At 41.9% G+C, this 17010-nt stretch overlaps 1 protein-coding gene across 2 annotated transcripts in view; it reads left to right on the forward strand.

Moving 5' to 3' along the window:
* The first annotated feature begins 5791 nt into the window (after nucleotides 1-5791).
* Nucleotides 5792-17010, forward strand: part of RALGAPA2 (Ral GTPase activating protein catalytic subunit alpha 2) — a 271768-nt gene continuing 260549 nt past the window's right edge. For both annotated transcript variants that reach the window (XM_054021951.1, XM_054021952.1), the window contains exon 1: nucleotides 5792-5973. In XM_054021951.1, the coding sequence (XP_053877926.1) occupies nucleotides 5868-5973 (106 nt within the window). In that variant the 5' untranslated portion in view covers nucleotides 5792-5867. The remainder of the gene's footprint in view (nucleotides 5974-17010) is intronic.

Here is a 17010-nt window from a genome sequence, read left to right on the forward strand (position 1 = left end):
CCAACAGTTGACAGGAAGGTGTGAGTATCAGCAGAGGGAAAATTACTTTTTGTAGTGACCCAGGCACTCCCAGTCTTTATTCAGGCCTAATTTGATGGTGTCCAGTTTGCAAATTTAATTCCAATACTGCAGTTTCTCATTGAAGTCTGTTTTTGAAGTTTTTTTGTTGAAAAATTACCACTTTTAAGTCTGTTGTTGAGTGTCCAGGGAGACTGAAGTGTTCTCCTACTGGTTTTTGAATGTTATAATTCTTGATGTCTGATTTGTGTCCATTTATTCTTTTGCATAGAGACTGTCCGGTTTAGCCAATGTACATGGCAGAGGGGCATTGCTGGCACATGATGGCATATATCACAATGGTAGATGTGCAGGTGAACAAGCCCCTGATGGTGTGGCTGATGTGGTTAGGTCCTGCAACAAACCCTGTTGCCAACTCTGTCTGCATATCTATTCAAGGGACACCATCATAGGACCTAACCACATAACACCATAGCATAACACCACTAAAGTCAGAGAATTTGGCCCAAATAACTTGAGTTCAGTGTTTAAAGCATGCAATTTTAAAAATCCATTCTTTCTAGTTATACAAATTTTATGCTGAGTCACCCTGTACTTTATGGGACTGTGCTCCACAGAGAAAGGACAGTCTTGTTAAAGCACAGAAATGCGTCATGAGATTTGGATTCTATGCCCATCTAGGTGTGACTTTGACAGCAAGTAATTTAAGCCAAACTTTTCAATGTGAGTGCCTAAAGCTAGAGGTCTAAATCCATATTTGGTTAACAAGATAAAAGTAATCCAATTTTCTGAGGTGTTAAGCTGCCACAGCTCCCATTGACTTCAATACTGTTACTCAGCACATCTGAAGAATACGACCGTTTAACTTTTGTTGCCTAAATATGAATGCAGGTATGCACCCAAGTTGAAAATTATAGCCTTCACCTCTCTGAGCCTCAGCCGAATCATTGTACAATGGAAAGAATAATATTTACCCATCTCACAGGGTTGTTGTGAGATTCAATTCACTGCTTTGAGATCCTTGAATGCAAGTCACTGTATGACCATCACATATCGCTATTATGATAGTATTGAGTGGTTATAGCAGAGGACTGAGAGTTTGGATTCTTTGGTTCTATTCCTAATCATGTCACTGACTTGCTGTGTGAGCTAGGCATGCAGCCTAACTTAATTTTAGCATCTGTCAATGGAAATAATATTTTCCTACCACATACTGGTGCTCTGAGGATTATTATAAAGTGCTTTGACTCCTCGGTGCAAGTGCCATAAAATAACAAAGTATTATTTGTGTACTGATTACAGTACTATTTTTGTTAGTTAAGATTTTATCTTTGAAGTGTAGAAAATAATAGCATTACAGATTTGATTAGAAAGTGGAGCAGGTTCAATGTCTCAGCTTTTTCTAGGGCACTGACTTCTTGTTTTGGTCATGGAAATTCACAGTGACATTATGTTCATCTTCTGTATCTAAAACATACCTGCATGGAAGTAGCTTTTAATCAGTAAACACTCTTGGAAGGGCATAGTGTATTTAATTCAGGAACCCTGGGTGAAGTTAAGTGATTTGAGGAAAATTAGACTGATTCAGTAGCAACAGATTTTATGTAAAAATAAAACAACTCCTTTTTAACAATGCAGAGGCAGAAACGTGAAAATAGCAGAAATTATCAGACGAGCTAAACTGAAACTTAGCATTTTTCTAATCTAAATAAGGAAGGATGAAGCCAAACCTTGAGTAATGTTCTGCCTCAACCAACCACATTTGTTATTTGATGTTCTTAAACATGAGAAACAGTAATGACCTATTTCAATCTTCTTGGGAAGCTGCTATTTTTCTGACAAATAACACATGACAAATAACTTAAGACAATTTCACAAAGTTTAAAGCTTTTCCTAGTATGAAAAATTAGTCTGTAAAACTGGGATAAAAAGACCAAGCAAATATGCAGGATTGTCAACCCCAAGTCTGTTAAACAATCAGGAGTCAGGCCCCAAAATCATGAGATTTTAAGAGAATATTAAATTTGGGTTCTTTTCCTTTGCCTTCTGGTTTTTGAACCTCAAGGTTACAGCTGGGTCATGTTTTCAAGCTTTTCTCTGGAACCATGAGGGCTAGATGGTTCCTTATTTCTTCCCCCCCAGTCCCCCCAAAAAAAAGAAAGAAAGAAAAAAGAAAGATAAGATTCTCACATAATCAACTGCTTCCAGGAGCTGGGGCCTTAAGAAAAACATCAAATATAGTGAACATGGTAATAAAGAAAATCACAAAAGTTGGCAACACTAAGGACAAAAATCAGAAATGTACAGCAGAGAGCAAAGGAAAGTAATTTCAGGTCTGGAATTGGAATAGAATTCAACAGAACTCAGTAAATCTGAGACCCAATCCACCAGAACTCAAAAGGACATGTTAGCGTGAAAAGTCTCAACCCTCCTCACCCCCCATCTCTCATTCTGATGTTCAGTCTTTGCTTGCAACCTTACACGACTTACTTCCACCTCCTCTCCGGCTAGGCTCACTCCCTACCTGCATCCATTCTACCTTGGCAGGTAGCAGAAGTTGCCTCAACGAGGCAAGATGCCAAGACTTCCCTCTTTCCCAGGCCTGCTCTTTGCCATGATAAGCCTCTGCCTCTTTGGATCACCCTGTTTTTATTTAAAGGAGCGGAAAGAGGGAACACCACTGACAGGCAGGTTGCTGGAGCAAAAGGAGCCTGAAAAGAAGGGGACAGAGAAGGGGAGAATTGTTAGGAAATTCCCCCATCTCCAGGGAGAAAAGCAGCTGCTGAGGAAGGAATGCGGGAGCAGTGGGGAGCAGCAGAGACTCCCTCAACCACTGCCACCAGTAAAATAAGTGTTTGTGAGGAAGAAGAGGGAGCAGAGACACTCTGCCCTGCCCAATGAAAGATGCACTAGAGAGTTCAGGGATGGGAGAAGGGAGGTGCAGAGGACTGAGGCCTTGTCCACATGAGAAAGTTGTGCTGATTTAATTGATTTTAAAGCAGTCTAGTTAAAATGGTACAATAGAGCTGGGTGGAGAAGAGTATTCAGTTTTGTGAGCTGTGGTCATTTCCCCACCCACCCCTTCTCACCAACAAATAATTTATATTCTTCTGTGATTGACAGTAATATAAAAAAAAAGGGGCTTTGTAATTTACTTGCATGGGATAGATTGTTTTTTTAGGCCTTAATTCTGAGTTGGAGTTTACTAACATTAACCCTCCGATGCCTCAGAATCTCATTAAATTCTGTGGGGTCTGGAATTTTGAGTCACATTTTGCTCTCAGTTATACCCGTGCAAATCTATTTGGTCTTTTGTTTTCCCACTAGGTGTAGAGTTTAAGAACATTGTTTGGACTATAAATACATAAATAATACACAGCTATTCAAAACATGATTGAGATTATGTGGCGGGGGAGCCCTGCAGGTCACAGCGCTGGTGTCAGTGTATGTGTGTATGGAGGAGCGCTGCAGGTCACAGCGCAGAGCCGGTGTCAATGGGGTGGGGGGGGGGAGCTCTGCAGGTCATAGCACAGAGCCAGTGTCAATGGGGGGGGGGAGCTCTGCAGGTCACAGCACAGAGCTGGTTTAAATGGGGGGGGGAGGGAGCCCTGCAGGTCACAGCGCAGAGCCGGGGGGGGGGGGCAGCTCTGCAGGTCACAGCACAGAGCTGGTTTAAATGGGGGGGGGGGGAAGAGAGGGAGCTCTGCAGGTCACAGCGCAGAGCTGGTTTAAATGGAGGGTGGGGGAAGAGAGGGAGCCCTGCAGGTCACAGCGCAGAGCCGGTGTCAATGGGGGGGGGAGCTCTGCAGGTCACAGCGCAGAGCTGGTTTAAATGGGGGGGGGAAGAGGGAGCTCTGCAGGTCACAGCGCAGAGCTGGTTTAAATGGGGGGAGAGAGAGAGAGAGGGAGCCCTGCAGGTCACAGCGCAGAGCCGGTGTCAATGGGGGGGAGCTCTGCAGGTCACAGCGCAGAGCTGGTTTAAATGGGGGGGGAGAGAGGGAGCTCTGCAGGTCACAGCGCAGAGCCGGTGTCAATGGGGGGGGAGCTCTGCAGGTCACAGCGCAGAGCCGGTGTCATGGGAGCCCTGCAGTTCACAGGTCACAGCCGGTGTCAATGGGGGGGGGAGCTCTGCAGGTCACAGCGCAGAGCTGGTTTAAATGGGGGCGGGAAAGAGGGAGCTCTGCAGGTCACAGCGCAAAGCTGGTTTAAATGGGGGGGAGGGGGGAGAGAGAGAGGGAGCCCTGCAGGTCACAGCCGGTGTCAATGGGGGGGGAGCTCTGCAGGTCACAGCGCAGAGCTGGTTTAAATGGGGGGGGGGAGAGAGGGAGCTCTGCAGGTCACGGCGCAGAGCCGGTGTCAATGGGGGGGGGAGCTCTGCAGGTCACAGCGCAGAGCCGGTGTCATGGGAGCCCTGCAGTTCACAGGTCACAGCCGGTGTCAATGGGGGGGGGGGGAGCTCTGCAGGTCACAGCGCAGAGCTGGTTTAAATGGGGGCGGGAAAGAGGGAGCTCTGCAGGTCACAGCGCAAAGCTGGTTTAAATGGGGGGGAGGGGGGAGAGAGAGAGGGAGCCCTGCAGGTCACAGCCGGTGTCAATGGGGGGGGGGAGCTCTGCAGGTCACAGCGCAGAGCTGGTTTAAATGGGGGGGGGGAAGAGGGAGCTCTGCAGTTCACAGCGCAGAGCCGGTGTCAATGGGGGGGTGGAGCTCTGCAGGTCACAGCGCAGAGCTGGTTTAAATGGAGGGTGGGGGAAGAGAGGGAGCCCTGCAGGTCACAGCGCAGAGCTGGTTTAAATGGGGGGGTGGGGGAAGAGAGGGAGCCCTGCAGGTCACAGCGCAGAGCCGGTGTCAATGGGGGGGGGAGCTCTGCAGGTCACGGCGCAGAGCCGGTGTCAATGGGGGGGGAGCTCTGCAGGTCACGGCGCAGAGCCGGTGTCAATGGGGGGGGAGAGCTCTGCAGGTCACAGCGCAGAGCCGGTGTCATGGGAGCCCTGCAGTTCACAGGTCACAGCCGGTGTCAATGGGGGGGGGGAGCTCTGCAGGTCACAGCGCAGAGCTGGTTTAAATGGGGGGGGGGGGAGCTCTGCAGGTCACAGCGCACAGAAACGCCGTCGGGCGGGGCGGGGGGGGAGCGACTGCAAAGTGGCTCTACAGCGCCTACAGCTCCCAGCATGCAACGCTCCACGCGGCGCCGCGTGTCCGGCCGCGCTGCACGCTGGGGGCTGTAGTGTCTCGCGGAGGGGCGCTCGGCGGGGCCCCGGTTGCGGGAGGTGGCTGCTGTCTCTTCGCCGCTCGCTCGGGGCACGGCGGGCTGGGGCGCGGGACGTGGGGGACGCGGGGCTCGCGCTCTCCGGCGCTGCGGGGAGCCCGGCCCGGCCCGGCCGGGGGCGGCTGCGCAGTGAGGCGCCGGACTGGAGGCAGTGAACCGTCGCGGCGTCCGGTCAGTTCCGTGTTTACACGCCCACCCCGGGGAGTGAGAGCGGAGCGCAGCGCGAGGCGCAGCAGGGAGCCTCCCCCCCAGCGTAGTAACAGCTCTCCGGCCTCTCCAGCAGGGAACCTCTCCCCTCCCCCCTCCTCAGACATACAGCAGCGGGGGGTGCTGCCCCCATCCCCGCAGAAGAGCTCTCCAGCCCCCTCCCCCACCGAACAGGGGTCTCTCCTGCCCCCCTCAGCAGGGGGGTGCTGCTCCCTTCCCCCAGCACATCTCCAGCCCCCCTCCCCTCCCCCACTTAACAGGGGCGCTCTTCCCCCCATCCCCCCACGGCAGCGGGTGCACCCCCCATTTACCCCCCAAGCATCAGGGAGTCTCTGATCCCCCATCTCAGCCGTCAGGGAGTGTCTGCCCCTGCGGGATGTTCTCCAGAAGGAGCCATGCCGATGTCAAGAAATCTACACAGAAAGCTCTGGACCCGAAGAAGGACGTCCTGACCCGCCTCAAGCACCTCAAAGCGCTGCTGGGTGAGTCGGGGTGGGGTGGCAACAGACAGGGTGCAGACCTTGGGGGCTTTAAACTAAAGGATTCTGTGTGGGGTGTGAGGAGCTGTCAGCTGGCTTGCTAAATACTCTTTCCCCTCCCCACTGGATTATTCCTCCCCACTGCAGGACTTTGTCCTACTGGGTGCTGAATATTGTATCCTGAGAGCAGGCACCAATAAAAGGGGATTGAAAGGTGTCACAGCAGCTCTGGGTCTGTCTGTCTCACTTTCTGCCATTCAGTGAATGAGTCCATGGCTGAAATCCAGTTGCTCTGGTCAGGGCAGGGCTCTTAAAAGCCAAGGGACTTCTGCTCCCAGGCTCTGAGGACACACTTGCTAAGCATCTCTGATTTATTTATTTCTGTTATGGTGGCATGTAAAGACCCCAAATCAGGGACCCATCTTGTTAGGCACTGAATGCACAAGTTATAAAAAAGACCTCCATTGCCCCATACAACTTATAGATGAAAGATGGCACAAGGATGCCACAAGAAGACTGGGAAGGGGGACCTCAGTGGACACATCATAGTCTCTCATCACAAGAAGGAGTTAGTTTTAAAAATTGCTTTGAAATCTTTTTCTCTTTCTTTCCCCCAACTCCTCCCAAAAAGGGAATTGTCTCCGTTTGAGTGTGTGAGCATTTTCAGAGAATGGGAAAAAAACTGCTTTTGTTTGTTTCTCAGTTTCATTTTTGTGGTTTAAAAAAAACGACCTTAGTTTCATATAAGTTAATCAAAGCAATTGATTTTTATGTCATTCTTAATTGTAGCTATACTATATAATAATCAAGAAAAACTTCTTTTCCAAATAAAATCTATTGAGTAATGTATACTGAGGGAAAACTTAAGCAAGGGGATAGTCTCCATCCCATTTTCTGTTTTAATTGTAAATGTTGCAGCTGATACTGTTATGATTAATGTCTCTTACATACATTTAAGCAAATCTCTTAAATTCTATTAGGATAAAAAGAAATGGCTGCTTTATAAAATCAGAATTCAGGATGTCTTCGCTGTAGTCCAAACTATTAGTAGAAAAGAACACAATAGGATGGGTAAAACCTTTCAGGATGTTCCAGGAAATGTAAAAAGATTATTTCTAATTGAAGTGAAATATAAATCAGTTATTCAAATCACTTTAGCGATATTTTGATGGAATACTTTATTCAATTAACCTGTGAGTATTATGCGAACGTGGGTTAGGTGGAGATTGACAGAACAACAGGGTAAATAAAACTTGAAGGCTTTTTAAAATTAAATAACTTATTTAAAAATTTTTAAAATTAAATATGAATTTGATAATCTACATTAAGGCCTAACTTACTATAATCTATTAAAATAATTTAAATTTAAATAAAATAAAAATATTCAATCAGTACAGGTTTGTTGCCAAAGTTTTAAAGAAAGTCAAACCACTGAAGTGGTGGCTAAGCACCTGGAACCAGAACTTGCTGAAGTGCTAAGACCAGCTTTTGACAGCAGTAGCCTGTTCTGCAGGTACAGAGAGAATATTTTCTTCATTTCAGTTCATTGAACTAGTTTAGTTCAGTAGCTAGCTTATTCAAAGTTGAGACACCAGTTGGGAATTGAAGAGGTAGAAAAACTTGTTTTCCTCTTTCAAGCTATGAATAATGAAGAGGTCTGAGAGGATGAGATCTACTAGTTCTAAAATATTGAAGCAATTAGTTCAATTCACTATAGATAATATTAATTGTTTAGTAAATCAGTTAGCTTTAAGTACAAAATATGTTTTGATAAACTTATTTTATACATGTACCCAACACTTTAAGGTACTTTATTTAACTAATAAAGAACTAATTTTAAAATGCTCTTTTGTGCATTTTTAATTGCATTCCAATTTCCTTTCCAAATCTAGCTTGAAACAAACCATGAGTAAAAAATTAATAATCTTGTACATAAATGTCATCCACTATTTTCTAACATCATAAAAATGTAAAAATGAAGAATCTGAATAAATATGTATTCAGCTGTCTAGATGCTTAAATAAATGTTTATAGTTTTAGTGTATCGTTTTGGTTAGCAAAAAAGTACCAAATTTAAAGTAAAGGTTATATTTAGTTGCATATGAACGTGTTTTAGTGGTTATACCAACCAACGTGAGTCAACTTTCTTTAGGAAAATAACTAAAAATACAATTACAGAACAAAATCAACATATTTAAATGGAGGTTTCATGCTTGTGACTTAAATCATGATTTAAAATGGTGATTTAAATAACTTTGATTTAAATCAATCCACTCTGGAGAACAAGCCCAACGTTTTTCTTCCTAGTCACTTAAAATAATAAAATCCAAAACAGCCCTTACAGGGTTAATTTCTTGTTGTGTCATATCAGTTGTATGGAGTCAATCTATGCCAGGGTTCAGCAACCTTTCAGAAGTGGTGTGCTGAGTCTTCATTTATTCACTCTAATTTAAAGTTTTGCGTGCCAGTAATACATTTTAACGTTTTTAGAAGGCCTCTTTCTGTAAGTCTATAATATATGACTAAACTGTTGTTGTATGTAAAGTAAATAAGGTTTTTAAAATGTTTAAGAAGCTTCATTTAAAATTAAATTAAAATGCAGACCCCCCCGGACTGGTGGCCAGGACCCGGGCAGTGTGAGTGCCACTGAAAATCGGCTTGTGTGCTGCCTTTGGCACGCGTGCCATAGGTTGCCTACCCCTGATCTATGCTATGAAGATGTCCTTGATAAAAGGCAATATAGAAGAAATATTTACAGTCCATTGATTATTTCCTGATCACTTTAGTTCTTTGAAATAAAAGATTTTGCCCAAATACAGTCTTGTGACTTTCTGTAAATTCTGAACATGTTCTGTTTATCAATATATAGAGAGTTGATAATATTAAAAATAAAAAACAAACCAAAGTAACCAAATTCTTGTAAACTTTTTGCTTGTTTGCTTAGTCATTCTTTGATTACATTTGATTCTCACTCAGCCATGAACATGAAAACATGCATCTTGGTTCATACGATAAGTAGGTAACATTATTACAGGGGGGCTGGTTACTCTTTATATCGACCTAAATAACTTAACAAGCTACGCTTAGGCTAGAAATTTAATAGAAAATAAGTTTATGTAATTTTAAAAAGAGTGACAGTTGCTAAGAGTAAACTACACTGTCAATCACAAAATCCAAGCTTATAAAGCAAAGAAATTAATAGTTAAGAATTAAAAAAAAAATACTGCCTAGATGAACGCATTCTCATCCATATAAAGAAACTTCATCACAGCACAACCCTAACTCCAACCCATGGTTTGCTGTATTTTTAAAAGATTTTTTGCTATCTTGATTTCAGTAAAGTTTTCTTTCAAGGGATAGTCTTAAATGGGAACTATTATTAGCTAATATTTATCAACTGACATTTGAATTTTTTTGTAAAGTACTTATAATTGTTGTGTTGCGGGAATAAATTTTGACATTTTAATATTAAGGTGATAACCATTAGTGATTAGTAAAATAATGTATATATGTGAACTTGCATTAGAAGCAGGGCAACAGGTGTCATTAATCTCAAATATAAAATTCAATTTTTTTTTAAAAGGGTTTTGTGTGTTTACTGGTAAAAGAATAGTATTTTTAGATCAGAGTGAAGGTTGTTGTGAGTATATGCATTTCTTTATACTTAACAAATAAACACTTTCTTATTATGTGCAGTGTAAGATTTGAGGTCCTTAATTTTTCATTTCCACTGTTTGGTTTTTCTAAATAATGTGATAAGAAACTACATTGTTATTTAACAGCCCTAATTGTTGTTTGAAACAAAGTTGCTGTTTTTTTGTTTTTGTTTTGGTCTTTGTAAAGGTTTTGGAATTTCATAGTGTCTGTTTTGTTTTAAACATTTACTTTTGGTTTTAGTGTTTTCCTTTATCTGCACAATAGGAAATATAAAGAAGTGGGATAGGATGGATCACCAGATTAAACTAAGAGAGCTGAAAATGATTCCTTCAAAGCCTGTCTCATTTGATACACACCTGACAAGATATACTCTTTAGGTGGCTAAATTACCAAAACATGCATGTGGAGCATAGTCTAACTTCATTTCAAATGTTGTTTAATCAGCAAATTGTCAGATCCAAAACTAGAACGCACATTTTTTTTCACAGCTAAAGCCTCCTAGGCAAGTCAATGTACTTCTGTCCCTTGGTTATGTTGGAGAATAACAGAGTTCTCACTTCTTGTTTGGGTACAGCAAGTCAGATACTTTATTTTCCCAAGCAATTGTGTAGAGGGAGAGAGCTAAACAGGTCTCTCTCCAGGTAAACAATTACAGCAAGCCTTTATGCTTATTATTGTCTGTAATGAAATGTAACAGCTGCATTTTGTTTATACATAGGCCATCTTGATATCTTATTTTTCTCACTTGTTTTGACTCTAGTCTACATACAATATTTTCTACACATTATCTACACAAGGTCGCAACAACTTCTCACACAGTTCTTTCCCACTCGCTTCATACAATCCTCGCTTCTACAAATCTCGCGTTATTAGGGTTACAGTTAGCCTGACTCTTGCTAACAAACTGTCATGCATTGCAATCCCCTTCCTGTCAGTTCTTTCTCTGCTTCCACAGTTACACCATCTGAAAAATGTGGCTAATGATAATGCTTTCCAGTTACCTAGTATTTTTTCATTTGTAGATCTTAAATACTTTACAAAGGTGAGTAAGAATTATTATCCCTATTTTATGTTTGGCCGCAGTACAGAAACTCGAGCCCATTTGTACAGTAACTCCTCACGTAAAGTCGTCCCGGTTAAAGTTGTTTCGTTGTAACGTTGCTGATCAATTAGGGAACATGCTCGTTTAAAGTTGTGTAATGCTCCCTTCTAACATCATTTGGCAGCCGCCTGCTTTATCTACTGCTTGCAGGAAGAGCAGCCCATTGCAGTTAGCTGATGGGGGGCTTGGAACCAGGGTGGACCGGCAGCGCCCCTATCAGCTGTATTCTTAAAGATCAAATAAGATACTTAAAGTTTCATTCAGAATTGAAATTGAAGAAGAGACTATAGCGCTTGATCCTTCAGGTGCTATGTCTGGTGCCTTGATTGAAATGTGGCCGTGACAATGATTTTATGTCTCTGTTCTGGGTCTTCTGCACAACTCTTCATAATCAGCTTCATTGAGAAGCAGTCTCTATTCATCTTTGACACCCAGAAATGACAAAGGCTCAATCTGTGATAACCATAGGTACTACTACTGAAAAACAGGGTTTTAAATGAATAGTAGACCAAATTGAACAGGGAAGTGGGCAGAACCACAGAAACTGAGGGGGAAGAAGAAGCCTGAAAAGTTAAAAAATACCATTGACACTGCTGCTTCATTTGGCTAGGAAAGTTTCACTAGAAAGAAATGGAAGTCTCTGCGTCCCTGGAGCTTCCAACTCATGTTGGCATGGACTTGCAAGATTGAGGAAGTTCTGCCACCAGACAAGCCTTATGTATTTGGCTCACTCGTTTTTTTTCCCCTCTTCTCTCCATCTGAGAGAGCTCCATTCTGCAGTGTAAGATTCCACCTATGCTGGTAGAATCTGTCTCTGTATTCCTCTCCTTGCTGTGAGGGTGCACCGTGTGGAGGAGGACAGACATAATTTTTCATTGGGTGCAACAGAATAAGGAAATCCAGTGATCTTACACACACGAGTGCTCAGAATTTTGTTTACATCAATTGATCATTTGCACCAGAACTGACAACTTGTGTGCAGAATTTCAGCAGAACCTTAATTATACTGGAACTGGCTGCCACTGCTGCAGTAAAAAGAGAGTGTTGCTGTTGAGTGCCCATTTGACCTTTTGTCATTCAAAGTTGCAAATTGTTTCTCTGTACTCTGCAAGAGAATTTCAGGAACAAAATAGCTTGGAAGGAAAAGGATGTAGCTATACAAATGTATGCTTATCGCAGAATAACAATAATTTTGTGAGTGGTTATCTACCCCGTTGTTAATGAGTTTATTTTTGATTAGGCATTCCACCCTTCGCTCCCCCATGAATAGAAGGGAAAGTTTTTTATGATCTCATCTCTTTCATGTGAAATCCTGTAAATGGAAGTCTTGTTTTCTACTAGCTGTTGTATTTAACAGAAGGCATTCAGAGAGAGGAACAAAACATTTAGTTTGCAAATTCAAGACCTGTATTTGTAGGAAACAATTGGCACATAAAACACTTTCCATGGGTAGATCACTTTCATAGTACAGACTTTAAAAAAAAACAACAAAAAACCTGGCCCTTCAAAATGTACAAATAGCAAGTCAACAAAAACTATTTTTTTACATTCTGAAATTGTACAATGTTGTGGAGCTGTCTTTTGCCAATTAGTCTCTATAACTTGGATTAAAATAAGGAATGGCCCCTTGAGAAATGACACCACAATAGAGAGAGACATGGGACAACAGAACATGCATTATCTACCGTGCTGTTATTCCCAGTGCATTGTTAGATAGACTTGTTGGGTTTGGCCTACCATGACCAGAGTGGATAAAAATTGATTAAATAAAAATCTTGTTGAAAAAATATATATACATGTGTGTGTATATATATAAAATTAATCTGCTTAAAATTAAATTTGAAATAACATAAATAGACAAGATGCTGCATCAGCAATTCCTCAAATTTTAATGAGTTAAGGAGTGCTGCTGCTTTTTTTTGGATTACATACGGAATCGGAGTGAAACATCTCAAACTTTTGAGGTTAACTCAAGCTTTATAAGTATGCCACAATGTCATGCACTGCATTAAGTATACGATTTTCAATCTTTACAATGCGGCAAATGCTGGTATTTACATTTTTCCAAATATAAGTACTGTACTTCCAGTTTTTGTTGTGCAGAAGGGGTTTGCCTTAATTCAAGGGTTCCCTGAGCGGGTTGCGAGGTTATTACATGGGGGGGTCGTGAGCTGTCGGCCTCCACCCCAAGCCCCGCTTTGCTTCCAGCATTTATAATGGTGTTAAATGTATAAAAAAGTGTTTTTAATTTATGGGGGGCGGGGGAGGTGCACTTAGAGGCTTGCTATGTGAAAGGGGTCACCACCACAGAGGTTTGAGAACCACTGCCTTAATTGCTTTTGATTTCAGCTTAGTGAGCACATCAGAGAGAGTATTTTCTTCATTTGAACTAATTCATTCAAAGTTGACAAACCGTTTGGGAGTTAAAATAGCAGGCAAGATTTTCTTCCAGTCTATAAACTATAACCAGGTGAGAGAGGATGAGAGCTAATTCTAAAAACTTAGAGGACATGGGACCAAATTTTCAAAGGTATTTAGGCACTTAAGGTTGCAAAAAGATGCCTGGTGAGATTTTCAACTATCTGAATCTTGAGGTGCTGTTGAAAAATTCGACCGATAGTGATCTGAAGCAATATGGCAATTCATTAACTACATGTAGTAGTTCCTATGTTTAATAAATACGTTTTAAATACAAAAATGTTTTAATAAACTTATTTGCTTCTTATGTATGCAGCCCTTTAAGGTAGCTTTGTTTGTTCTAGTTAAATAATCTTAATGCTTTTTTGGCTTTTTAATTGGATTCCAGTTTCCATTCAGAAGCAGTTTGACACACGAGTAAAAAGTATCTAGTAAATTAATGTCATTCACCATTTTCTAACATATAAAAACAAGTAAAAAATGAAGAAGCTGAACAAATATATGTTTAGCTATATAATTGCTGAAATACATGTGCATAGATAAAGTGTATTGTCCTGGTAAGCAAAAAGTACAAAATTTAGGGTAACGTCTATATTTAGTATCAAATTAACATATTTTAGTTGTTATACCAGTCTGCTATACGGAATCTTACTTTAGGAAAATAACTAAAGAATACAAATGCAAAACCAGTATAGATCAATTATTTAAACAAAGGTTTCCAGCTTGGTAATTTAAAACAGTGATTTAAATAATTTTGATTTAAATCAATCCTCCCTGACCATGATTTTTAGACAAGTGTATACTAGTGCCTTATTGCATACTAGTGATGACCAGTGTCTTTGCCACTCAAACGTATGGTTTTACGGTAAATATGAGTGAGGGTGAGTGAGGGTGTGATGTGCTGGGAGATTTTGTGTTGATTTGTGCTTGTGGCAAATGAGGCGCGTGTTTCGCTATCTGCATTTGGGGTTCTTGTGTGTGCTGGTTGTGTGATTGGTTTTGAAGAACTATGGCAGTTGAGCCAAGTAATCCACCATTTGTGCATTCCCCCTTACACAATCAATGAAACTGTTGCATGTATATTAGCTGTGGAGTTACTTCTCAAAGCTTCTCAACCTTCTTTTACCCAGGGGCCCCCTAAACTTAAATAGTCAAACCTGCGGCCCTCCAACCAGAGGTGATGCATGGGGAGGGGTCACGTGAGGTCACATGCTCCCCCCGATTTTTGCCTTCTATTGGGTTCTGCTCCCTGAAGTGCTGATGTAGCAGGGCAGAGCAGTGGTATGTCTCCTTGGCTAGCTGCTGTCTGCTTGTGGAGTCAGTGGCTGGCTGAGAGGGAACTTCTTCTGAAGGCAGGGGGAGATCTCTCTTCTGCAGTGACACTGCAAGTTTTGGTAGTGCTCCCTCCCTCACCTAGCCCAGACAGGCTGGGTGGCCCACTGAAGTGAGTCAAGGGATGGAGGGGGTGCGGCACTCAGGGCTGAAGCCCGGTTTATTTTGGCAGAACCCTCGAAACTGGCTCGCGGACTCCCAGGGAGCTATGGACCCCCGGTTGAGAACCAGTGGTCTAGGACTCTTGGCATGGCTTAGTTACATGCCTTAGGGCTAGTCTACGCTGGCAATGCTAACGAGCTGCTGCGGCAACGCTTTAAAGTGCCTTGTGTGGTTGTGATGCTGGGCTGGGAGAGAGCTCTCCCAGGGCTCTAAAAAACCCACCTCCATGAGGGACGCAGCTCCCAGCACTGGTGCACTGTCTACACTGGTGCTTTACAGCGCTGGAACTTGCTGTGCTCAGGGGGATGTTTTTTCACCCCCCTGAGCGAGAAAGTTGCAGCGCTGTAAATTGCTAGTGTAGACAAGCCCTTACTGTAGCAGTATACTGCACAGGTGTAGTTCATAAATTCTCAGCCATTTTGACTTTAAAAATTGGGTGCTAAAAGGATGCATATTACAGTGATGATTGAATCTGGTGATATTCTGAACAAAATGAGCACTCAACCATGCTTTTAGCTGTTTTTGTCACTTCATGTTGACTCTACAGACCTGCTAGGCGTTAGAGCAAGGGTAGTGAATTAATTTTTTGTCAAGGTCCAAATTTCTTGGTAAAGGTGTAGTCAAGGTCCAGACTCCAGAGAAGAAAATACAAAAAAATTAACAGTTATGATAGTAAGTAAATAAAAAGATTTTGGGATCACTTCCAAAGCATCTGGCAGTCTGGATTTGGCTTGCAGTCTGCCTACTGACTATCCCTACCTTAGAGTGACACATAGGTCAGCAATCCTGGAATCTTATTATATAGTTAAGCGGTAGTTCTGCGTAAATAGATGATAAAGGTTATGGTGATATCAGTTTTTCTGTTAGGTTCATGATGAACTAATGCAGGGTAGACATGTTTGTGTCACAGAAGAATTGCTTGATGAAAAGATCATTTGTGGAAGCTGGCAGAACTATGATACACAGAGGGATGCTTGTTCTGTTTCTCTATGCTGTTGGGGGGGAACCTAATATTTATATAATGCCAAACAAGCATTAATTCCCTTGTGGGGTAAGGGAATATTCTTTCCATTCAACAGATGAGAAAGCAGAGGCACAAAGAGATTGAAGCCAACACTTTCAAATATGGACCACTTACTTAGCTGTATGACTTTGAGGTGTTGAGTACATGTTGACTTAATAGGAGATCTGGGTGCTCTGTATTTCTGAAAATGAGACCACTTACTAGGATAATAAATTAGATATATTTTTTTTACTATTGTGAATGTACTGTATGCTTTGACTTGCTAAACATATTTGATTATAAAGTTGCTTTTGAAACAAAATATAAACATATTGATTCTGCAAAAATATAGTAAACTAATTTTACTGTTGTAAAATGTGATCTTGCTGATATTAAGGTATGCTCAAAATTTGATATCTCAGTAAGAAACATCCATATATATATATATATATTTAATTTTAAAGAAAACTATCTGATGCACCAGATCTCCTCAGAGTGCTCTCTGTACCAGGTTTAGTGTTGCTATTGTTCATAAAAGATCAGTAGGACTACCAAGAAAAGTGTCAGCCGGTGTCCAAGTTAATTCTTCCCAGTAAAAAAAATTTTGAGGAGAAATCAAATAAAGATAGCACAGAAAATTCAAAGGATATAGAAACTAGCCCACTGTGCAATTTTGTACAGATTGGCCATCTATGTCTAGAGAAAAACAGGCATTTATGATCCATTCTAAGCCCATTTCTGAGTACAACCCTAACAATAGAGTCACAACCAGGAACCTCCATAATGTAATGTGATGTTATATCGGTGAGCTTCCATGCTGGCTTTGCAGCAGAATTTGACTAGCGAATATTATTAATAGACGTTTGCACGTTCTTCTCAGAAATCTGGTGCACACAATCGTCTGGTGCACCAAATTAATTCTGGTGGCCTCTTTTAGGTTTTCATAACTATACATGGAGTAATGTCCATGCATAATTTGTATTTGCAATCACTGCAGTTTTACTTACAATTCTTTTTGCACATGTAGGTGGCCAGTTATACATCTTGCTGGTTCTCTGTTTGTTTACTACAAATGCATGTATAAGTATGTGTGTCTGGCCATGTATCAGAGGGGTAGCCGTGTTAGTCTGAATCTGTAAAAAGCAACAGAGGGTCCTGTGGCACCTTTGTGTCTGGCCATTGTTGTTGTTTGTTATTTTTATTTGTAAATGATAGGACAAAACTTGTGCTTGAAATATTGGGAACTGTTTTCTTGAAAATATCTGTTTTTCGTCAGCTCCCTTTCGTAAAGGGAAATGGAAGAGAGTATAAATATCCACTTTTGAACATTAGTAGTGCAGTATAAATTTAATGTTAAATATTTTAT

This window comes from Malaclemys terrapin, chromosome 3 (genome assembly GCF_027887155.1).
Source record: "Malaclemys terrapin pileata isolate rMalTer1 chromosome 3, rMalTer1.hap1, whole genome shotgun sequence".
In the NCBI taxonomy this organism is placed as follows: domain Eukaryota; kingdom Metazoa; phylum Chordata; order Testudines; family Emydidae; genus Malaclemys; species Malaclemys terrapin.